The sequence below is a fragment of the Dermacentor variabilis genome, chromosome 9 (genome assembly GCF_050947875.1).
Source record: "Dermacentor variabilis isolate Ectoservices chromosome 9, ASM5094787v1, whole genome shotgun sequence".
NCBI lineage: Eukaryota > Metazoa > Arthropoda > Arachnida > Ixodida > Ixodidae > Dermacentor > Dermacentor variabilis.
Genome location: NC_134576.1, coordinates 130,486,168 through 130,511,251, shown reverse-complemented (window position 1 = coordinate 130,511,251; position 25,084 = coordinate 130,486,168). Strand labels below are relative to the sequence as shown.

Here is a 25,084-nt window from a genome sequence, read left to right as displayed (position 1 = left end):
GGGACCCTCTTCTGGACATTCAGCTGTATATTTGGTAACACAATAAAATGATTTGGTATGAGATGATTCTATAATAAATGCCCACAATAATTACCATGCATTTAAACAAATAATTTGGTTTCCTTCTTCAAACAAAACCTGTGTTCTTCCTTTCTTTCCCCGATATTGCAGTTCCACACTTTCAAATCATAACACTCTGCTATCTCTAGTGAAAATATAATTAGCCATTGCACAGGCGCATATGTGACATGGGGCTCCTAAGCTTGCTCCTCTTGACACATTTGCAAGCTTGTCTACAAACAACCTTGTTTAACATTGGGTGATGCCTATAAATTGCAATGTTGTGTCTTTCATTATGCTATCTTTTGCTGTGTTACAGTTCCCCCGCAAGAACCACTTTGACATGCCTTTTCTTTTCTTTTTTTTGAGAGGCTGAGGGGAAGGGGTATGGGAGAGTGGCAAATGCTTTCCTTCACTCCTGATCATTTGAAGCACTGTTTTTCTCTACCATCCACACAGCCACAGCAGCTGTGAACTTCGACACATCCTGCTTAATCCTCTACTGTCACGCATGTCAAAGGGCAGCAAGTAGTATTTAGTAAATTAAAGAGGGGGTGCTGCCATTCAAATGAAAACCTCCAGTTTTTCTCAAGCCTCAAGCTAACAGGCACTTCTTTTGCTGTCTTTGTCAACAGCACCTTTGTAGTATCCAGTACCTGTCAGCTTCACTAATTAAATTACTAGTTTCAAATAATCTTAATTGATTAATTGAATTCAGGGTTTTTACATGCCACTACCACTATCTGATTATGAGGAACACCGTAGTGGGGGGCTCTGGTTTAATTTTGACCACCTGGGGAAGAGGGGGGTATTTAACAGTAATCTAAATCTAAGTATACCAGCGTTTTTTGCATTTTGCCCCCACTGACATATGGTCGCCGTGGCCAGAATCACACCTATAACCTCGAGCTTGGCAGCGCAACGCCACCGAGCTACTGTGGTGGGTAACAGCTCCTGAGGCTCCTCACAGTGAACCAACAGCAGCTGCCAGCTCAGCAGCGTACTGCTGCGTTATCGGGTTCTGGTGAGAATTCCCACTGACGCGCAGAAGCCCGACATAATGAAATAACCTCGATCGGTGCCGCGAAAGGGGCCTGGCTCACCAAACATCCAGACGTCGCTGGCGGCTGTGAAGCGCCTGAAGTTAATGGATTCCGGTGCCATCCACTTGATCGGCAGCTTCCCGCGAGAAGCCTTGTAGTAGGAATGATCCTCCACCCAGCGGGACAGGCCAAAGTCCCCCAGCTTGACACAGTCATGTGATGACACCAGCACGTTTCGCGCTGCTATGTCCCTGCACCGTGGTGTCGTGTATGCTCAACACGCACAGACTCCAAATTTTGCAGGCATTGATGCCCTGCTCATGTTGTGTGATTGATTGATTGATTGATTGATTGATTGATTGATTGATTGATTGATTGATTGATTGATTGATTGATTGATTGATTGATTGACAGGATTTACAGCATTTGCAGTGGAATTCGCGGAACAGATTCAAGGCTTGTCAAGGACTTACAAGGAACTGACAAACGATTTTCATGAACTAAAGCACCATCATTTTTAACAGCCTTGAAAACAACATGCTGTCCTGCAAAACAAGAAAACATTTAAAAAAAGATTAAATTATGCAAGGAACAAAGAAAGTGCTTTTTCGCATGAACCATCAATAACGCACATTTTTCAAAGCTTGCCCTGAGCAAATGACTCTCGTAGATTACATACACACTTCATTTTAATGAAGATTTACATTTAGGTGTGACACACAAGCTACAGCAAATTTGCAACAGCACAAGATGACACAGTGTTTTCAGATCAGTGACTTTTTCACTAACTTTGCTGCTGGTCATGTCACCTGCTTCAGGAACTTGACTAAACAAACTTGTTCGAAGCAAGTACCTCTCTCTGGCATTCTTTCACAATCAGAAGAGTTCCAACAGAAGGCTCAGGGACCATTAATTGAAACTTTTTTTTTTCAACGTGATTTATCTTTTGTTAAATTTGATGCAACATTCCTGAAATTGTAAAACAAGCCCGAATTCACAAACACTGTGAAAAATTTGGAAGTGTTGGCAGGTATGGCGATGTATTGTGAAGGTTGTGGGTTCGGCTCCCACAGTACCCAAATTTCAGAAATGCCTAAGGTACTGCCATCAATTGCGTGTCGGCTAAAGCATCAAAGTTGTGCCGCTTTACTCCGCCTAACTCCACACACAGCCATCTTTCATACGTGAGATAATTTCTTTCCACATTTGATATCACTGGACAATCCCACTAAAAGTCTGTTTATACAGCACAATAGAATGAATATGCCATCTGCTTACCTGTGAACATATTTCTTGCTTTCCAGATAAGACAGCGCTGTGCTCAGCTGGTAGGCATACTGAATAAGAGTGGCCAAGTCTAGCCGATGCTTATTGTTCTGCAGGTAGGCTCGCATCTGAAATGCCCACAAATCATCCCGTGTTGAAGCCTGGAGATTTTCATTTGATTTGATTCACCTGATAGGTTGTTCTTAGCGTAAGTGACTAACTCAAGTGTACTCTGCAAATGTACCAGGTATGATATTTGAAATGCTGGCAACATTTTGTCATCAGCTTTCCCACATTTGACTATCAAATGAGCACATAGGAATGACATGAGGAAATAACGAAACAAGCAAATATGCACATACACACATGTAACAATGACCGTTTGCCGCTGACGCTTAAATCAATAAACATTGTAGTGGACACGCTCACACACTTCAAACAAATGCAAGGAAGGCTTTGCTTTAAAAGCTTCCTGGACAGATTGGGTCCATGCACAGTAAAGCTCTCTCTTTGCAGATACAGTGCAAAAGCACGCCAAGAAAGCACAGTGTCGCATTTGTCGTTCCCTACCTCTCCGTGTTTGGCCAACTCCATGACGATCCAGATGGGTGAGCCTGAGCAGATGCCGATGAGCCTGATAATGTGGGGGTGATCAAACTGCTGCATGATATCTGCAAAACAATCACAATCACGTTTGCTCAGCACAGGCTCTGAGCTAAACACAATGCTCTGTGTCAAAAGCCAACAGTTGGCAACAGAAAGGTAGATAGAACAAACACGGGAAATCTAATCAGTGTGAATACCCCAAAAGAATTGCTAACATTCAGCAAAAAAAAATTGTGTTTTAATTACTAGTATGCAGAGAAGGGACTGAAAAAGCTCCGAGAAGAGTGCAGGATTGTTTTTTGAGTTTGTGCCTTCCTCACAGCATATAGCGCTGCCATGTTTACCACAGACTACTGTCACGGCGTGCCATACACAATAGGCATGTTCTTTTAGAAATGTGTTAAGAATGTCATGTGCAGCTAGGGGCCCCTTAAATGTGGCAAAAGATAGCTGCCGTCAACTCAAGGCCGAGAGCTCTCCCCCATCAAAGTGTGCTGCTTCATTCTAATTAGGGACAGTTCCTGGACTTGTGCGACCATGTTACCACTACGACAGAAATGCACAACGGCAAGAGCCAAACTCACAGGCTTCTTCGAGAAACTTTTCGCCCATGGAATCCTCCGTCTCCACCTTGCAGGTCTTGATGGCCACAGGGACTACCTGGTTGTCGGCCTGCGTGCCAAGTTTTGGAGGATTACAGCGTGGCAACCAGCATGTGTAAACATTTAAGCCGTAATTGCAAAAGTACCAAAGTCCTGCAGTCGGAACAGAAACCCCCCCTCTAAACCCCCCACAGTTCACAAGATTGCCTCAAAAGAAAGGCTAAACAAGCTAGGTAGGAAATAAGTGAGAAAGAGTGTTCATAACACATAAACGCAGAAGCTGAGAAGAAAATTGCACAAAAAACATAAACATTCAGTGTGTGTTTAATGTTCATTGCAAAAGAGCACTGCATGTTTCTCAGCCCCATCCTCACAAACTGAATTTGGTCCTGAACATGAAACATGCACTAAGCACTGTTTAAAACACAAGCTGACGTTAACACTTCTGCAGTTCCTTCTTAACAGGCACTAAAATTTCCGCAGTCAGAACAAGAATACAGACTATGTAAAGCAGAGATAATCTGTATCATAATCGCAAACTGCTAGTGTGTTATTATTTTGGTGGTGACTGCTCTGTGAATGCAACAAACACATAAGAAAATAGAAAGGGATAAAAAAAAAAGAACTAAAATTCACAATTTTTTATAAAAGCGGGTTTGGAGCTCTCCATGAACAGCTGCAAGGTCTATAAGGATGCACCTTCGAAGTGTATGTCCCCTTGTGAACATCTCCGAACTGGCCTTCACCAATGATGTCTCCGAGCGTGATGTGGGAACGACAAAGTTCGTAGTCTTTGGCTGCAGAAGAAAAAAAAACAAAGATGATTTGAGCACACAGCCAACTGTCACTAAAACATTCATTGCTCACTTGGGACAAGCACTTCAAATTTTGAGTGGGTTGCAATATGCTCTTAGTATTTGTAATGATGAACACTTTCAAAACCATGACATAAATGATCCTCATTCTCTCAAAACAAAAAATTTTTTTCCATGAAAACTCACCTGGTTTCACTCTTGCTCCAACAAAAAATTCAGTCAGAGCCAGCCAGATTTACTGAACTTCATAAGAATAAAGAAACCCTGAACTTGTTTTGAGCTAAAGCGAAGCAACCTGCTCAGAACTCGCAACAATTAATTAACTGCGCTTCATTTATCTCCACTTATTTCGACTCACTGCTTCTCTTGAATATAAGAGTTATGCTCAGAACATAACCTGGGCTTAAGCTTGAGATGCTTGAGCTTGCAAGGAGCTTGAGATGCTATTTTCCCAGTGTCCAGACAGTGCACCCATCGAAACAAGAGTGAGCTTCATAACAAGGTTGACATTTAGGTAGGGCTATGCGACTGATTGATTAACATTCCGATTAATCGTTTAATGCTTTAATTGTAAATAATTTCTTTATCACAATTATTCGGTTCTTGTCACATGACCAAAATCAAGCAAGCATTGGCACTGAAATCCCGACGCTTCACTTGCTCAACGGTAAGGAAGTGAATAACAGATTGAGCTAGAAAATTGAAATTAATATAGCGTCTGTGGGTCTCTCTGGACAAGAATTACACATGTGTGATCCACTATGAGCCACTGGGGACCCTGCCTGTGCATGGGTGTTGAACTAGAAAAACGCCAATTTTGCTGCAACGAAATGTTGGCATCAATCGACCATAGCAGTAACAGGTGGAGCCACCATGCCATTTCAGCAAAATCAATATTTTTTTAGTGGCATCGCCGCAAATGACACATACTTCGGCTTTATTGTGAACAATACATAAGGCTCGCAAACATGGCTTTACACTTAACAGAATCCAAAGTGCCATTTGTGCAAAATTGGAGCGGGAATCAGCCGGCCATTTAGCTGGAAGTATCAGGTACAACTGGAGCTGATATTTAAGCAACACTCCGTAAATTCTCATTCATAAGTTATGTGTACTCGCACAACTGTTCAACATTGTGTTTTTTTTTGCTTTTGTTTTTTACCATGACACATTTTTTGCTAAGCAGGTTTCCTTGAAGTACTGTGAGGAGAAAGGGATGGTGCCAGCGGACTTCGAGTAGTTAGGGTTAACAGCAACAGATGGCGCTAGTGTTGAATGGGGTACTGTAGTTGCTGGATTGAGCACAAGGTCGCGAGACTCGGACTGGCGTGTCTGTAGTGAGTTGTGGAATGGTGGAGAGAGTCGTGGAGCTATACATGGAGCAAGGTAATAAAGAATGAATGTCTGTAAGAGAAGTGTAGGTTCGTTGTCGATTGCGAAAGTAATACTAATTTATGCATTCACACACTTCTGTGAATCACATTACAATAGCTGACGTCTTATTTCCAAACACTTTTAAAGCATGTTGCAATCATTGCTGCTTTGTTTTCACTCAAATTTCGCAGCGGGATCCCATTTTCTTTCTTGTCTGCAACATTAATAAAACATTGAGTGTTAAAGTTCACTTTATATTTCCGGGCATTTCGTTTCCAAGAGGGAACTAAATGCAAGAGCATTATACATTTCTGCCATTGCTTGCTGCTTCGATGTCAAGGTGTACATAAGACTTTCTTTTGCACATTTTTTTTTAGCAACAATACCTGCAAAGGCTCCAAGTGTTTCGTTAGTGATGCGGACTTAAAATGTGATCATGCCAAGAAAGATAAGCAATATAAAAGCAGTAGTAAGAGCAATATCTTCTTTTAAGGTTGATAGACTAAAATTTCAGACCGCTATACATACAGAGAAAAAGCAAAAAGGAACTCACTTGCAGGTGTTGAGTAGTCACCTTCTTCGTCAACAATTTCAGCATAGTCCTCTGCAACGTAAGTGAGACGGTTAAGAATGAAAGTGTTCTGGCCTAGCGCCAAGACAAACTGTCACTAGTAATCACAAGACAAGAAAACAACAAGTAGAGGGAGTGTGAAAACAGACAAGGACCAAGTTGAGAATGGGACGCTTCTTCTCTATGTCTCGTCTGCATCCCGTCTCACCCTCGCCTTTCACCTTGTCTGTTCGTGCTGTACACGCAGTTGAAACTCGACATAACGAGTATTGTTACTTCAAAGTATTTTTGTGAATAACAGAGTAAACATAAATTGTGCCACCAATAGCAGCATGTGACGAATATATGGTTATAACTAATACTAGTGTATATAATGTAGGTATTTTAATCTCTGAAGTGACTTCATTGTAAAACATTTCGACTGCACTTGCTATGTCCCACCAACTTGTCCTATGAAATGTGTAAGACAGGAACAAGAACCATACGGTCCAGAAGCACCGTTACCTGAAGCACCCTGCTTCTTCGAACCGGAGGGGTTGGAATGATTCTTGTGCTTGACGCCTGACCTATGTAAGAAAATACAAAAGTCCCGTCGTTGTTGAACTTTCCATCTCTCTCCCCGAACTTTCAGCTACAATAAAATGAAAAAAAAAATATTGCTCCTACCTGTATTTAGGGGGATGTGCATCTGAAATCAAAAGTAAAATATGATGTCAAACACTGCCCTAGATATTATTATCACCATGCCTGTAATAACTATTTTTAAATTGCAGTCTCAAATAAAATTACAAAGAATATTTCCACATCTTCAAGAAACCGTTATTTTGCTTCTCATCGACAACTTCAAAAAGCAGTAAAGAATTTCTCCAATCTTCACGTACAGAAGCGGTTTTAAAACATTTAAGTGTTTCACAATGGGCAACTAAACAATCGATTAAGGCTAATGTATTAAGTGACAAGGACAGACGTGACATTGTTTCTGAGAACTGGCAAGGGCTTCCAAGCGGCGACATCGTCCACTCACTTCTTGTATTTACAAGATACTCTAGAACAATCAGAAATACTAGAAGTATTTGATAGTATTGTCAATACAGTGAGTGCTGTTTGAAAACACATGCTGCTACGCTAGACATGTCTGGTCAGTGAAACGTGATGATTATGCACAACAATATATGACTAAGCGTAACTACAAATGGGTCAGCTTATTTTGATATGAGCCACTCAAGGCCAGCGGGAGAAATGAGCCTACCTTCTTCAGCTTCCACAGTGGCTTCTACGAGGACAGAGACAAGCAGCCGAGAAGAAAGCAAGGTCAGGTGGCAAGTGTTAAAAGAGGCACGACACACAGCAGGCAAACACAGCTAGCAAACATCGCACAGCAACACTCGCACACTCTTTCTGCAGTCATTTATCGCAGCTTGTGAACAAAAAGAGTTACTGTGAGTCTACACTCGACATAAAGCCTTAAACCATTTGTTAGTAGCAACAGAGTGAGATTTTTTTGTTGAGAGATATTACCATACTAAATTCCTAAACAAGAAAACAAGAAAATGTCCAACACGTTAGTCCGAAACTGTTAACGCCTCGACTAGCTATCAGCATTTCCAAGCCAAACAAGCGCAGCAAATTTATAGTGAGTGGAGTTGAAGTAAGAAAGGAAGACAGCTATGACAGGTCAGACAAGGACCTGCACTACCTTCCAACTGAATTTTGTTAAGCGAAACAGCACCATTTATTATGCGGGCATTGTGCTTATCTGTGCCTGGCCCATCTTCTCTGCTTTCCTTACTCGTTATATAACTCTACTCGTTATATAATACCAACCAGATCACTCCTAAACCTTGCTTAAATTTATTGCATCGGTCTCATTCACAGATCCACAGCATCAATGCATCATCCCAATGGGCAACAAACTGTCTGACATAGTTCACAAACAAAGTGGCATGACCGGCCATGTTGGAACGAAACGCAAATTCCAGTAATTGCAGTCAATTTTGTGTGCTACTGTGACCAACAGAATATTGTTTCCGGACAATGTTCACCAACAAGTTGCCCAGTGTGATGACGGCCCAGTTACGCTTGTCCCACTTTTACATTTGCTGGGAAAACAGAATTGAATGTCAATGTCTGTCACATCGTGGAAGACCTACTTTGACTGCCGTAATCAAAAACCTGCAAGCCCTTGCATAGAAACCTGCGATGATCATCTAAAACTGCAAGGTATTATTATTTTGTTAACGCTCTTTATGCTCGTCCAGTAGCCCTCGCGATACTTCGCACACTTCTGAACATACAGAGCTTTTTGTACTTTTATGGCTTGCTCCTCTTAAAACTTGATGCCACCACCAATCAACATACGAACTAATGAGCCGGATAAAGGTTAAACAGCCAGACTCGCAGCATTCTGACAACACAGCAGCGCAGAGCATAAAAAGTACTTAAGCATGCGGCAGATTAGCAAAGCAAGCACAAAGGTCACACGAAAGGTATCACACAGACAGGCAGACAGGAAACAAATACCTGAACCTCAAACAATCAGCAGAGTTATTTCCTGTCAATGCAGGTGAAGCTTCATGTCAGTGCAGCAGAAATTGAGACGGTCGGCGAGGTTGTCAAGAATATGTCAAGAGTGCCGGTAATCGTTCATAGCCTAGTCACATGGACAGGTTTAACACTGGTTTAAAGCATGGCTGGAATAGTAAAAGCAGTGGGACAAAGAACACAGACAAAAGGACAAAGAAAAACAAAGATGATGTGGCCCTTTTCTCTGTCCTTCTGCTTACATCCTTTTTCGCGCTGCTTTTACCATTATAACCATGAATACACACCAACTTGCCCAACTATCGGTGGCCACCAAGTGTGTTGCCAAATGGCCACTCACGAATGTTGGAGTTAAAGCCAATGCAATCCGAAGTGCCATCAAAAAGCTGCCACCACAAGTGTAAGACTCAGCAGAAAGGCAAGTATAATCATATGCGTATGCCGTATAGCCTTGGTGCCATCAAAGGTAATTTTTGTAGACAACAATCCATGATATGAATTTTCATAGCCCCACACCTGAGATAATAAATGCCAGCTGGCAAGGCTCTACATGCTGGTGTATTCAGCTGGAAAACTATTGCTTGCAGCACGGAGGAACTAATGACAGGTGCATCACAAAGGTTTTTCGCACGGACCAGTGTCCCTTATTCATAATTCATTACTGACTATAGGCACGTTTGAAATTTCCAATAGAAGTCAGCCACACTAAAATCTGGGAAGTCTACGTGACTGGGACATTTCTCCCATCAAAATGTACCTTTACGGCTCCAGAAGGAAGCCTGCGTCCCTTGGATCAGCCGACAGTAGCCATCCACCAAGTCAGCAATGCTCTCCGCAACTGCCAACGATGGGCAGGAGATGCTTAGCACCTGAAATGAAATTTGATTTGACTTGACCGACAGAAAAGCACATCTGCTTTTGCCTAATTGAGTGACCAATAGATTGATTATTTGTTAATTGATTTTCTGTTATCTTATGTTGAACTTATGTTGTTCTTGGCTGCCGACCTGTGTACTTTTTGCTGTATTTTGCATTGGTCTGGCAATGCAAGCTTAACGAAAAGTTTATGTTTCTGATAAATTTTTTCCAAGTCTGTATGGCAGTTAAGGGGTTAAGAGGACTTTCTGTGCACCTAGATGGTGTATACTTCACATTGTAAGTAAGCGCAAGACCGCACACACCAAAAAAGAAAAGGAACAGACGAAGGACAGGGATTTGAGGAGACACGTAGCTCAAAAATAACATGATCATTTTTGTTAGCTAAAGGGTCCCTAAAAAGATAGACCAAATCACTTTACACTGATAAAGTATTCTATAAAAACTATATTTTCGTTAATTTCACTGTAATAGGTTTATTATTAGAAGAGAGAAAAAAGGTCAAATTTTCATTTCTCGAATTTCGCATGAAAACCTCGGCACCGGTACGTTGGTGTGACATAATGGATTTCAATGTATTTTCTCGTATCTGGGTCGTTGTGGCTAGGTAGAGGTTCTTGAAACTTGTTCAGTCAAGTCGTTAGTTCCTTTCAAATGCAATAGTCCATATTTGCTGACAAAAAATTAATTAGGGACGAGTGCACAACGACAAGATCTATGAGTCATGGCTGGCTGGTTCGAGAACTTTCCCGGCGTCGTCACCCACCTTTTGTTTTTGTGCATTTTGTGAGTCGGCAAGCCTCTTTTCACGCTATGAATGGATTCATTGGTATTTTAGTAGTCTAATTTATCAGTACAATTCAAATAATTTTTCTCGCTAGTGTCTCTCTTAAAGTCTAGAACAGTGGCATGCTATTTTCTGTGCTACCCTCTTTTATTCAGTAAAAGTACTTCATGTCTAGAGCACTATGCTTTGCGTGCAGCCTTCGTGGCACTAATGACAGGCGGCCTCCTTTATGAGTTAACATTACTAAGCTGCGTCTTCGGTGTAATCACGTGACACTTGCCCCGAGTTGCCACTTATTCCAAGCACTCACCTCAGAGGCCCCCGCAATCTTCAGCTGAAGCACCGGTTTTGGGCTGACGTCGCTGACTATGGTCTGAATGCTCTGGACCTGCTGGAAGTTTGCTATGTGGTTCAGCTGCAAAAGCAAGGACAATAAACAGGACGTTCTTTAACTGCAGTTAAAGAAAAAAAATGAGGAAAAGAGTAACAGAACCTATCTGACCGGTAATGATAAGCACAAGAATCTAACGGTAGTCACACAAGCACAACCCCCCACTTGCGCACACAGGCACAACACATACGAAGAACACATACACAAGCTAATTCCACACACAAACAAACAAGACGCACACATAAGCACACGCACACAAGCATGATGCATGAAACATCAAGTTTTTTTACTCTATTTTATATTTATACTTTCCGTTATTGTACTATCGACTGTACCCTGCATTGTACCGTCTATTGTGCAGAGCACACAATGTTTTGCACAAAATGTCTCTATCTTCTTTATTTATATATTGCCGATTTGTTGTTGCTTTCATTACTGTACTGTAACGCATTCCTGCCTAAAGCCTGCAACTCAAGTCGGCAGCATTGAAATAAAACAGATGCAGTATTGCCCGAAAAGCGAAGCATCGATTGCGATAGCAAATTAATAGAGAGCTGTACGAAAAGGACAGTAGTTTTATCGGGCGTATAAACTTGGAAACACTCGCTTCCTAACCGAATTAACAAGCATGGTGTCAGCATGCACAAGCAAACGTGAAAACACACAGTCGATGAGCACGGACACTTGCTGTCAAAAGGCTGGTGTGAGCAAGCGCGGCAGCAGCAGCGAGTGAAGTGAACTTCGTGCTGTCTATCGCTTCGACGCAAGAGCAGCAAGAACACTCCACGCACAAAGGTATGAGCCGTCTGCAAACCCATTTTAAGATATGGCGTACGTGACCATTCGTGGCCGTGCAAAGTATGCACTTGTTGGCGGATTCGAAGCCGCCCCTTCTCCTTCCTGCACTGCCTTCCCAGTTTCCTCCATATCGCGTGCGAGATTGAGCCGCGATCGTCAGTTCCCCTTGCACCTGGTCACGAAATGCGCAGTCGCTGCCACAGCCCAACACCACCACCCCTTCCTCTCTCATTCCCTCTCATGCCCCCATGGCCTTTCATGCGACAGAAGATGGTGCATGTTTGCTCTCCGCTTTCCTCTGTCGCACGTGCCAGACTGACTCGCAATCGCTGGCTTCCATCACGTGCTTTCACTTGCACATACAGCATATGGCGCACGGCGACGGTGTTATCGCCCTTGGACTACATACGAAACATCCAAGCAACTGTGACGACGGCGGCGGCAAAAATGTGCCTGGAGTGTCCCTATAATTGGTATCACAATAATAAATAAATGCATAAATAAAGCACGCTCAAAGAACAGCATGCACACATATGAACACACAAACAAAGCACACAAACACGAAGTGCAAATTGGCTTCGCAAGGCAAGCAACAGACAAAAAGCATTGCTCTAATGCAGTTCCAACAAACAAAAATACTGGAGCCATGACAAAAATTAAATGCACGCTTGCGATCAAAAGCAACTAACACTACCGCCCAAGGCACGAACCTGTCCGTTTCGGTCTGTAAGGTAGCCAATGCCAAGTTCCTGGTTCACAACCAACTCCACAGGTACACTCCAACCAGTCTGCATGAAACGGAAAGAACAATGTAAACGCCTGAAATTCTAATGTACACCCAAATATGTGAAATAATTTGGGCTCCACAAAAAAATAAATATGTTAAAGAGAAAGTAACCTGCATATGACAAGATTAAAAGAACATTTAATTCCCAAATTTTTTGGTGCTTGAATATAACATCAAAAGCAAATTCAACGTCTCTAAATTTGAAACAAAGAAATAATATGTTGTATTGTGTGGCGGGGTTTTAAAATTTATTATTCCATTAGATGCAATGAAAAACGAAAATCCCATGGGCAAAAATCAACATAGGAGCGCCAGCACCATGGTCATCGTGGCATTGTTGTTTCTGCCAGCGTCCACACCACATACAATTCAACTGCACCTCAATACTGTACTTGCAAGATCGAAAGATGTTGGCTGCCGCTTTTGCCTGTGTCAACAGTCGACCGTTGTCGGAGGACGGCATATTTGGCGCCTACGCAGGAAAACAGTGAAGTGTGTAAGTTCATTACGACCTTAACGAAAATTCTTGCACACTCGTTTTTAGCCTCTTAAGAGGTGTCATACAATATGGTTACAAAGTTTCCGCGCTACCCTGGCAGAACATAGGGCAGAATCAATTTTAAAGTTAGGGAGAATAGGGGCCACATTATGGTTGTGTGCACCAAAAGTCTGAAGTGTGTAGGTTAACGTAAGTCTTGCAAATACATAATTAATGAACACTCATTTTCTTATTCTTTAGGGAAGTTATATGAAGAAACATACTGTTTTCCCAGTGTCCTGGGAGAATCAAGCATGGCACCGAAAGTCAATTTGCATGAGAATGAAAAGCATGCTGACCACTCCGCCCTTCTTACCATTTAACATTATCCTTCACCGTCTTTTGCAGTGGTTAACAAAGTGTCATGCCAAGAAAGTATTGTGTAACGGTCTCGTGTTTGCCATACACCACCCGCACTAGCGCGGATGTGTATCTTACATGGTGTCGTGTTCCGCGTGCCCTCACCGAGGTTCACCACACCAGTGCCGAGGCGTAAAATTACATTACGAATGCTCTCACAGCGTGGACAAGAGTTGGCATCTGCCACAGCATTCCTGCAACTGGGCTGAGCTTTACGATATCGCCAGCACGAGGCATTCAGGCACACCGTGCTTCGTTCCCACGAATGCAGGCGCAATGAATGGCGTAACAACTGCATAAAGGTTGATTTGCTGAAACAAGTTAAAAATTAAAAGAAAGCTCACCCCCAGGGCACAAGAGAAGTTCTCCCGGTCGTAAGGGAGCACCTGACGCACCAACTCGAGGAATCGCATCATGCACTGGGTCTCGCTCAGCTGCGAGCACTTTTTGAACTGTGCCTGGATCAGCTTGCGCAGATTCTTCGGCTGCAGAAATAGAGCACAGCGGTTACTATGAATGAACCGAGGACAACTAGGGGGTCAGCACACACAATTCAAAAGCAGGAGGCTTGCAGTAAACACTGTTTCGTAGTGTGGTTTGCTGGGAAACTTTGGTGCATGGTCAATGTAAGTACGGACACGAGCACAAGTAGACTGTTTCACACTACTGTTTCACCTAGTGTTTCACACTCCAAAGGCAACGCTATGGAACCTACACAAGTACTAGTGGTCTAATGGTGCTGTCAAGGCACTCGGTGCATTTCACAGTGCAGTTGCTACTGGCCTGAGATGTCTTCCACTATGTAACTACCGCATTTACCCAAATATGACATGCCCCTAAATCTAGTGCAGACCCAATTTTCGTGGGCTTAAAGTAAGAAAACAAAAGTGCACCGGAATGTAACATGCCATCGATTCATAAAAAAGAATTGCATGCTCCACCCCCCCCCCCACGCCCCCCGTTCGCAAACCGGAAAGAAAAACAACAAGAAAACGGGACAAACAGAATTTACCTTTACAGACGAGAATTTCTTTCCTTATTTTTTTTTTTAATCAGCTTAGAACATAATGAAAACAGCACATTGTCGTCACCATTCATGCTTCATTGGCAACACATACCAAGCACACAGGGGCGGTATTCTTGAGCGATCACTTCTAGAAATACTACTATCACTTTTGCTAGAGATTTAACCGGACTTGTTGAAGTATGCGTCCGACTGCGCTCCTGGCACAGTGCACAAACAGCGAGTTTGGCACAGTACCGGAAACTCTGGGGCCGGTTACGTCAACGCATCAGGTGTGGGGTCGCACGAAATTTCGCGAAAGTAATAGCATCTCCGATAGTTATCGGCCGAAAACATCTCTCAAGATCGTAGTCGAGCGCCAAATGGACCAACAGAAACTTTCACGAAAACATGCTCGGTCAACGTTTTGTGACAGCGATGCTGCTGCATCTGACTTCTCTGACGGCAGGTTGCTGCCAATGCGTTTTTGGTTTCATGCCAGATTGCAACGCACAGGCAAATGTTGCACCACCCAATTTCAAGAAAATAAAAAGGTGCACGTTAGATTTGGAATACGGTACTTTGCATGTTACAACTACGACTTGTATTACGCAATGTACTATGTTTTGGTTGCAAGTGCATGTGGTGCACTGTGGCTGCAGGTCCTCGAATTGGCTCACTTTGCGTCTTCAGTAATAAACAAGTTCACATTTGCAACACTTTCAGTGTAATGCAGTCGACCTCCGTTAATTCGGCCCTTCAGGGACTGGCGAAATCGACTGAATTATCCGGTGGTTCGAATTAACCAAGATTCAAAAGAAACATCAAAACAAACCGCTGATTCATTTGGCAGGATTTGCCCGATTCTAGCACTCACCCCAATAAAACGCACGGCCACTTTCTATGTTTCCAAAGTAGCAAACTAATAAGAAAAGGACATTAGAGATCTTATAAACAAAGTAGAAATCTAACGCGCACCTGACTTTTTTTTTTCAATAATCATTGCGCAATGGCGGTCGGTTTTATAAAGAAAGCTTCACCTTATTTTAAGTCAGCTTCACTGCAATACATCTGTGTTATGCGGAAAAGCATACAAGCATTGCAAAGGCAGTTTGTGTCTGATTGCATCACGCAGGCAATATTTGGCCCAATGTTCCTAAAGAAGACATTTAAATAAGGGCGCGTGTCCCTAAGCTTCGCTGAGACAGACGCTGCCACTAAAGAGGTTGCTATCGAGGTCACGATACGGGCCAGGCAAGTGCATGCTGATTGGTCAAGTTCGAATTGTCAGGTGAAGGCCAATTTTAGGATCAAAATAACGAAAGTTTTGGCCCATAGAGATGTGTGGGCACCGGCTGGGCCATTAGTTGAGATTGAACTAACCAAAAAGACTAATACAACCGGAGTCGAATTAACAGAAGTCAATGTACATACATTGTATTTTGCAACATAAGAGTACGAGAAAATGTTACACCGAATTGCAAGAAGCATATTTATAGTATCCTTATTTCATATGTGACTCGGTATTTTTTCTTCACAAATGCAAGCAGCAAGAGAAGTCTCACAGAAGTTCGATGATCAATCATTGAAGGAGTTTCCAAAAGCCGTTGCAACTAACACAAAGAAACGAACCAGCAGGTGCATGTTGGATGCTTCCCAACATTCGACCAGAAGCAATACTTTCGTGCGTGAGGTAAGACCCAACACATGACCGTAAACGGTTAAAGGTCAGTGCCCCACGTACGTGTGGCACCTTGAATGCGTCAACAAAGAGAACGGCACCTTGTTGGCTGAAATGACTTGGGCTGGAAGGAACTTGTGCAGCCCAATCTCCTTCTCGATCAGCTCATAGTTGGACTTCTTGTCGAGCGCCCCATGGGTCATGTCTTTGCAAAATCTCCTGCACAGGGAAATTTGAAATCAGGTGACTGATGCCTGGACAAAGGCAGCACAGTTGCCTACTATAAGCATGCCAAGTGCTGGAGCATAAGGTTGTGAAAGATGTAGCACTCAAAGAGAACCTAGCAATACCCCATTTTCTGAGCTGGTTACCAAACTTCTCCAACAAAAGGCTAGCGCAGCTACTAACTGACCCTAAAATGACAAAGCCAATGCAAGTTGTGAAGTGCTCTAGACAATTCAACTTAAAGCCACACGCTACTCCATCGCACCAAATCCATGTAGTACAACAAACGCTATCAGTCGCATCATCAGCTGTGGGGACACTAGACTCTCTCAAATCCTCTCGACCATGCCCTCTGCTTAACTCGCATCTCCTGGCATTCAGCTTTGCAGCATAACAAACATGCAGCATATGGGAGTCGGCGTTGTAGTTATGCAGCTACGATGAGAGGTGGCGTGAGTGTTCTGATGCTAGCACCACCTGACATCGTGACTAACTCAGGCTCGGGAAGAACTTGCTCCCTTCTCTTTCACTGCAGGACACTGGCACACACGGATTGACCGTGCACTTGTTGGTGTGCTCCGCAAGGCTAACATGTGGAGGGCTTTTCACCCGGCTTCGTAGTGCAGCACCGACATGGCCAAACATAATCCCTAGCACATGCTTCTGTCTGCGAATTACTTGGGCGCCGGTGTCTGGCCTAATTAACATTATTCGATCGGTATTCTTGCACGGTGTCACTGTCTCTACGGTGTCATCATTGTCATTACGATGTGACAACATAAAGAACGCTGAACAGCAGCAGTTCCCGGTCTTCTTAGGCCCTAAGGAACCCTATAATATTTCTTAACTGCTCAGGAAATTACGTGTCCTTGCTTTTTGGCAATAAAACAAGGACCACCTTGATCACTTGTCATGAATCAATGGACCACCTGTCCAGCAGTGGTGCAGAGCCCATAAGGGGGCCTGAACCTTTCTGTGGTGTTTGCCACACAACCATAAATATGAAGAACACTACACAACAGCAGGTCTTGCCCCTTTTAGGCCCTAGGAAACCCCTTTGACATTACTTTAGAGTCATTTCCGTAAATAAAATCAGCTGGACATCAGCACTGTCTGTGTTGTCTCTTGCCTCTATCTTTAACCTTGCGCTATCAGTAATGCCAGGACAGCCAACAAACTAGCCCAAACCTTTACATTAGCAACCATATGATATTTTGTAACTGCTCAGGAAGTTCCATGCCCTTGCAACAAATCAAAGACCACCTTAATCATCTGCCAAGGATCAACAGATAACATCTTGAAGGGGCAGCACAGTAAGACGAAGACAGAAGGCAGGAACATACAGGATAGCGCTGAACTTACAACTAACTTTCAGCGCTGTCCTGTGTGTTCCTGCCTCGAACATTTTTTTAAGGAAACTCCATAGGAATGCTCAGAAAATTGTAAATACTTGCCTAATTTCTAAGCAACCTAGATGAATTGCCAGGTCTTGATCCACATTGATACACTTTCGCAGATAGTCGTTTTTGACCTGGGGGAATGGGAGCATGTAGTGTCACAATCTCACTTCCCACTACTGACCAGAGCTGAACGCTGTTCAGTCATCGTAAATTCGAACAAAAGTGACACGAGCACAATTTGCAATCTTTTAACCTATACTGACTATTCCAATACACACACACTGTCACACCTAGAAATAACAAACACAGATGTAACAAATTACTAAGTACTAAACGAAGTAAGCCTAAACTATTTCTTGCCAATATCAGCATGTAACAATATATAACATTTTATAACAAACATTGGAAATAATGAAGGTATCTGTTCACGTCAGATGTGGCTTAGTTATTGCAATGAGGCTTGTTCTCGCTATACATGCGTTTGTGTGCAACGAGGAATCAGTTCTCAGAATCCAGTGAAAATAGAGACTTAAGATGAAAGCTTTGTATGGTGCCTTTGTATAGACAATGCGCTCACATACCCTAGTTTCCATTGGGTAAGGGCACTCGCTGACTCACCTGTCTGTAGAAGTATGCAAAGAGCACAGGGTCCTTGTCATGGAATTCTTTCAAGTTACTGAGCAGGTAGCGTACCCTTAGCTCAAACCTGCAAGGATGACAACACAATTTTCTTTCTTTTTTTTTGGCTTCACATGGGCATTTTCCCATTTTCCCCATTTGATTTCCAAAAAATGACGGAACCACCTTAAAAAACACTAGAAGCATCAAGACATTTCAAGCCAACAAATTAATACACAGAGACCATGAAGCAGTAATGCTACCAGCAGAGACGCACGCATCATCAATATTCCATCTTTTTCATCCCTTAACCAAACCTTTCTGGTCGATGTTGCGTTTTATATCCTGCAATATGGATCTGCTTTACAACCAGATGAAAGGTAATGAAATTACTTTTTTAATTACTATGCTAGAGTTAACCTATGAGCTGAACATGTTACAGGAGACACCAACAGCTCTGAAGGAACCCACGTCAAAAACTCATAACAGCTATCACTGTAGGATGCCTATGGTAATGTTTCTTACGCTGCTAGAGCACAGGACTACTTGGCTATAATTTAGTACTGCATAAGGTGCGCATAGCCCTAGCTTATATATACAGTATGGTTCACTCTCAAAGGAAAGCCCCTAATTAGTATTCAATAAACATAACTGTATCAGCAGCTTCGTAGAAGAAATGAGTTTGATGCAACATTTTATGTAGAACTATACTATTGGTGAAAAGTAATTGTCAATGCCTTCAGGTCAAGATTGAGCTGTAATCAGTCATGAAACATTAATTCAGTGTTCTCTTTAACAGTGGACCATACTGCACAAAGCCAACTACTCAACTAGGAATCGAGCACAAGCATGCAGCAGTAACGTACATTCAAAACTAGTGATACATGGACCAACTTCAACGAGCAGCTTCAACAGACCCAACCTTAAATAGGCACTGAAACACTTTTTGAACACAGTAAGATAATGTTTGAACACACCAGCCAAATATTATGCCACCAGACAAGCACTAATCTTGCGACAAGCGCGAGTCGTCTAAACTAGACTTCTATAAACTTATAGTGAAGTGCAAGTCTGCTAGACTTAGACAAGTGTTAGTCACAACAAGCGCTAGCACTTGTCTTGTGTGTACTTGCTTGTCCAGTTTAAGGTCTGCCCTTGTTAACTTGAAGAAAAGAGCGCTACGAAGACACGGACTAAAAGAAGAACATGTACGACGGACATGTACGACGTGTCCGTCGTACATGTTCTTCTTTTAGTCCGCGTCTTCGTAGCGCTCTTTTCTCCAAGTGCGCAAAACCAACTCGCCCACATCAAGCTTCTGCTGCCCTTGTTAAACCATGCAGTATGAGCCACTAGCCCTGCAACACGTTCCATTACCCCACCAGAACTTCTAAGCAATCGGCAAACGACGGCTGCTAAGATGTGCCATCACCCCTGTCACTGCTCCTCTGTGGCCAACAGGCACGTTTGTAAGATGCCAGCCTTGGAAAGTTACCAAAAGCATACCGTGCAAAGAAGAAAAAAGGAGAAATGAGCAATCGGCAGAGCACTATTATCACTTCCATCCTAGGTGAAGGAGAACAGGGAAAGTAAACACTGCATTCATTATACCTTCATTCATGAAATGGAAAAATTATGCACTTTCCTCCACCTTGCGGGCTTCCGCAGAACTTACTTTCCATATCTTCATTCACATTACATCATTCTCAAAAAGTCTGTGGAATTGTATTCCCCGAAAAGTGTCGCACTCATGCTATTATGTTGCTCAAGTTTCAGGAAATGGTGTTTCAGGGCCCTTTCAACGGTGGCCTGTGACAGGAGTGTAGCAGTCACGTGACTACTTACCTCCAATCGTTGGTGTTTTGCTGCGGGAGGTACTTCTCGACCACTTGGAACATGGTGGTGTCCTGGTGGAGCCACCGCACCTCCCCCGATGCAGGGTGGAAGAGGCGCAATGCCAACAGGCACTCCAGGGGCAGTGGCCGTTCCGACAGCTGCGATGACAGCAGCCGCAGGATGCCCTGCATGTGCGTGCACGCAGGCATCGGAAGGGTTAGAAGACAGGCATAAGGACACCACATCTACAGAAACTGCAACAGACTGCATTACGTGGCTACTCCAAAAGCGCTGCATCAAAGGCTTTACTGGCAGTGTTTAAATGTGATACTTTCGTTCTTGTTGTTAGCGGTAACGGTCGACCGATAACTGTCGAACAATCAAGCCATAACGATCAGTCGTGATTTGCAAATAAATTAAGTACCTCCAGAGGGAGTGCATTGGCAGGTATCTGGAGCATTCCCCTGAAGGGCAAGCGCAGTCACCTGAATTTTTTTAGTGATGATGACGATGAGAGAATGGCTTTGAAGATAAGAGTCTTCTGCTGTCCCACAAGCTGTGCGAAGGTATACACAATCAAGAATACCACGCACACTACAAAATTTTTACAGCAGATTTTTCAATGTGCTAAAAAAGGTAAAAGGGCGTACACCACGCACCTTGACATCGGTTGCATCGCCGCACTTGACTCCCTTGAAGGTGTCATTTGATAGGTGCACCTTCAACGGGGACATGGGCGCCTCAGAAGCAGCTCGCGCCGCGAGAGGCGACGTTGGTCGACTGCTGCCGCCAGTCCGAGTCGGAGAGAGCACGGGCTTGCGGGGAGGGCAAGGTGAGGCAGCAACAGCATCGCGGAGCCCAGGCAAGTCGTTTGCTGGCTCATCCTGCAGCCTGCGAGAGCAAAAGTTGAGCATCCACTCATTCGCCCAGTATCTTGCAAACATGCCATACCAATCGTGCAGCTCTGTTCTCTCCACCATAACTGCGGGAGTCAATAACCGCAAAGACAAGAACAAGGGCAGCAATTGACAATTATAGAAATACAAGAGAGGAATACTGAATCAGATTAAACATGCAACACCAATATGACACGAGCATAAAAAAATGACATTAAATTTTGAATGCCTTACAATTTATTGCTATTAGTGTGCTGCCACATGGACATGTTTAATGGCATTAAAACTACTTAATGTCACTTGCAATGACCAAGTGCATTATCACACCTCCACTTCTTCGTTGAACACGGTATAAAACCTAATTCACAAGCTTTGAGGAAAAAAAACGCGAGAATAACGTACTAACCGAGAAAACGTACGATCCGAAATAACAAAAAAAAATAATGTGACAGACTGATGCGAAGCGTCGCGCGACTCGTTGCGCACGAGCCACGAGTCGCCGACGCGCGTCGAGCTGGCGGGGGCGTCGGTGGCCCGAAGCACGTTTTGCTGTTGTCCTATTGCGCACCGTCTTAAGATGGCGACGGGAAACCGAAACTAATTAGAGCTGGTGGGCGACGCCGGATGCCGCCGAAGCGTAACGTGACGCTAACGTCGCGCCGCGTGCAGCGCAGCAGGGAACGGCGGCGCGTCTGGGCTATCGCCTATTAAAAGCGTGCAGTACGCTTCCAACGGCCCACCACGCGCGCGCTGTGAAACAGATATGCGAAGATGCTTATCGCAAATAGGGTTGGCGGCGATAGCTGCGAATGCGGCGTGCGACGACCCCGGATGTGATCTGCTGGTGCCGTAATAAGAAAACGAGCGTGCGCCGGCGTCTTGACGTGACACGGGCGGGCAAGCATTGCGGTGAAGCTGCCGTGGCGGGCGCCTATACATTGCTCCCGATCGCACGCAACCCGCGCATTTCCTTGTTTGCATGGAATCTGGCGGCCGGAAAGCGTGTGATATGATCGCAGTTTGGCTGTGTACTGAAAGTCGGTGCCAGAATTCGTGTTTTCCGGGAACGTACGAACTGGTAAAAGAAAAAAAAAAGCGCAACGGTATTGGTTCACTTTTCGCGTTTCCGATCGCGTATGTTGGCGCCGGGAAATCGTACGCAACGGGATCGTATCAACGAGGTTCTACTTTATACTCTCGCACCCACGTGAGCAGTTACGGCTGCACATGAACATTTTTCTAGACAAACAATTCTACATAAAATGCCTATTAATTGATTAAGTAGCATTTCTTCAATTTTTACCAACTACTTTTAAGTAATATTACAAAAAAACTATTACATTTACTGCACCTACCACTATCATTATTGCGTCGTCTAATTTAATTACAAATGTGTATGCAGAAGCAACATCAGACATACCTAGATGAACCTCAAATAACTAACATGGATAAAACAAATTATCATATATAACGAAGTGTAAAACGTTTCTTGTCAAGATCACTGTGTAACGAATATATGCTTATAATCAATATCGGACACAATAAAGGTATTTCTGTGTCAAATGCAACTTCGCTATAACGAAGTCCGGCTGTTATGGCACTAAAGCTTGCAATTGTGTGGCACAGTTTTCAAATATATTATTTCAATGTTTTGTTATTATTCATTTGGCAGAAAAAAAGGTTGAATATTACTTTAGTAAATGAGTACCAAACTTTCCTTTTATTTCACGCCAAAACCACAATGCCTCTTAGTCAGTGTGACGTCACGGATTCCACTGTATCTTCTCGTGATTTGTCTGTTTCGACATAGGAAAAGTTCTCAGTACCTGATAGGCTGAGTCGTTTTGTTCCCTTAAGATACACCGCCGTGCTTCTTTACCATCAAACCATTAACTAGACCCGAGTAGATGTTGGAATCGGTTGGCGCAGGACAGGGGTAATTGGAGATCGCAGAGAGAGGACTTCGTCCTGCAGTGGACATAAAATATGATGATGATGATGACGATGATGATGATGATTAGATGCCGTCGTCGTTCGTGTCGTCAGTGCAAGCTGGCGCGGGAACTTCAGCAGAGTGCCGCCACCTGTATTTCGTATTCACGTCTTTTGCGGCTCACCAATTTTCTTGTCACGGTAATAGTGGTCATTCTGCTATTGTAGTAGCATAACTGACTAACAAAACTTAATTGTACACGATAGCAGCATTATCTTTATTGTCTCGGGTGACATTTGAAGCTCATGAAGGAGGTGTACGTAGTCTGTTCTGTGCGCATCTGTATATTATAATCTGTATTCTGTACAGGTACTCCACTGTGAAGCCCCTCCATACACGTTTTCGCCGACCAGGTTTCGCCGACCAAGCGGCGTTGACGCGTGGGTGAAGGGGCTTTAACTCCACTGCAAGCTACTGCCGCAGCTGTTAATTATGAAACAGCACCGCACCTCCTCTCCACCGGTTGTCACGTTCGTGCTAATTATTTGTGAAGGCGGCAGGCCTGAATAACTTCCGTTTCTTTGTTTTTGTTTTTCGCGTTTTCGGAAACGTTTAAGCTTATCCCACGCACTACAGGAAAAGTGGCTCACAGCTCGAAAACCAAAACACGCATGGACCAAAGTCACACGACCCATGCTCGCGGCGAGTCGCACACGCTGTTCTAAGCGCGAAGGACGAAAGCAGCGAACGGCAGGGCACTGCACGGACCCGGGGCCCGACCCGAAAGTTACCGGTCTGCACTCACGTGACTACATGACGTCACAACACAGTAGGAGCGAAACCGAAACTGGCTGTAGAAAAGCCATTATGTTAAACTAATATTTAAAAAGAACTGAGAAGTCGAAAGCAGCAGGCCAGTACCACTTTGTAACGCGCACCCAACGTGAGATCACGAGCGTTAACTTCGGGAATCGAACTAGCGACCTCTTGCTCAGCATGCAGGAAGCCGCTTGTCACGGAGCCGCCGCAGCCTCCGCGGCAAGCGGGAGGCACACAGAGAAACGAAAATGAAGGAAGCCAGCAGGACGATGTTTACAAAAAAGAAAGAAAGAAGAAGAACATACATTATTTTTATCCGTTTCCACGTGACACTTTCGCCCAGTTTTTGTACCACCGAAATCTTCCCCAATACCATCCAAATCTCGGCCAATCCCCCGCAGCGGGTGCGCGCCATCTAAGAAGGAAATCCAATCCAATCCAATCTTCCCGAAACGGACGCCGATCGCGATATCGCGGCAACGCGCCGAGGTCGCGGCCTTGCCACCAGCTAACGGGAGTGTACTACAGTCGGTTACCCGAAGGAACGTTAGCGGCGACGTTCGCGCGGCCAATACCGCGGCGAAGCGCACGCTTTCCGCCCGACGCCGTTGCCAGCGACGAGGCAGCTGTAGCCGCTTCCCACGACAGGGAAGCGACCTAAGACCCCCCCAAACGAGAAGCGCGTTGGCGAGATCGGTAGACGATCGTAACAGCGCAGCTCTCAAGGTCCGGTTAGTCCCACGCCGTATACCTCTGTGTCGGCCAGTGGGTTGGTTCTCGGAGGAGGGTACGCGACGCGTCGAGCGAGGAGACCCGTCACCTGACGCGGCACCGCGGCCAGGCGATGGCAACGAATCGCGCCAGGTCCCTGTATCCAATGAAGTCGAGAACTTGTAGGAACGACTCCAACCAAAAAATGTTTCTTTAGTGAACCTGACGTAAACAAACCACGTGGAAGGAGGCTGCCAACTCGACTCCTTCCACGGGGGTCAAACTATATATGCAGGGTTGTCCCAGCTAGTTTGAGCCAAACATTAAAAATATGCGAACGCCACGTAGCTGGACGGAACCAAGGCAATGTTGTTTGCCGTCGCTTGGAGATACTCGGATTATTTTTTTTTCCATTCCGCCTCATTAGATAATTAGCCTTAATTAATCAACTTCTTAAATATTATAATTAGATAAAAAGCGTCTGAGAAAATTGTAGAGCGACGTGAAAAATTCCCTATACAGCTTTCCGTTGCTCAATACGTCCTAC

General features: G+C 44.1%; 1 protein-coding gene across 4 annotated transcripts in view; it reads right to left on the bottom strand.

Moving 5' to 3' along the window:
* Positions 1 to 25,084, bottom strand: part of Fak (protein tyrosine kinase 2 Fak) — a 51,488-nt gene that overhangs the window by 21,624 nt on the left and 4,780 nt on the right. For 3 of the 4 annotated variants that reach the window (XM_075669409.1, XM_075669411.1, XM_075669412.1), the window contains exons 1-14: positions 16,201 to 16,314; positions 13,760 to 13,900; positions 12,441 to 12,518; positions 10,852 to 10,956; positions 9,636 to 9,747; positions 7,587 to 7,610; positions 7,004 to 7,025; positions 6,842 to 6,903; positions 6,320 to 6,370; positions 4,277 to 4,374; positions 3,560 to 3,647; positions 2,940 to 3,040; positions 2,382 to 2,497; positions 1,164 to 1,354 (exon numbers count right to left, since the gene is read on the bottom strand). In XM_075669409.1, coding sequence (XP_075525524.1) covers positions 1,164 to 1,354; positions 2,382 to 2,497; positions 2,940 to 3,040; positions 3,560 to 3,647; positions 4,277 to 4,374; positions 6,320 to 6,370; positions 6,842 to 6,903; positions 7,004 to 7,025; positions 7,587 to 7,610; positions 9,636 to 9,747; positions 10,852 to 10,956; positions 12,441 to 12,518; positions 13,760 to 13,900; positions 16,201 to 16,302 — 1,291 coding nt within the window. In that variant the 5' untranslated portion in view covers positions 16,303 to 16,314. Of the gene's footprint in view, positions 1 to 1,163; positions 1,355 to 2,381; positions 2,498 to 2,939; positions 3,041 to 3,559; positions 3,648 to 4,276; positions 4,375 to 6,319; positions 6,371 to 6,841; positions 6,904 to 7,003; positions 7,026 to 7,586; positions 7,611 to 9,635; positions 9,748 to 10,851; positions 10,957 to 12,440; positions 12,519 to 13,759; positions 13,901 to 16,200; positions 16,319 to 17,778; positions 17,856 to 18,342; positions 18,431 to 20,187; positions 20,364 to 20,837; positions 21,070 to 25,084 lie in introns of those variants that run through there. The other variant, XM_075669413.1, reaches the window with a different exon arrangement.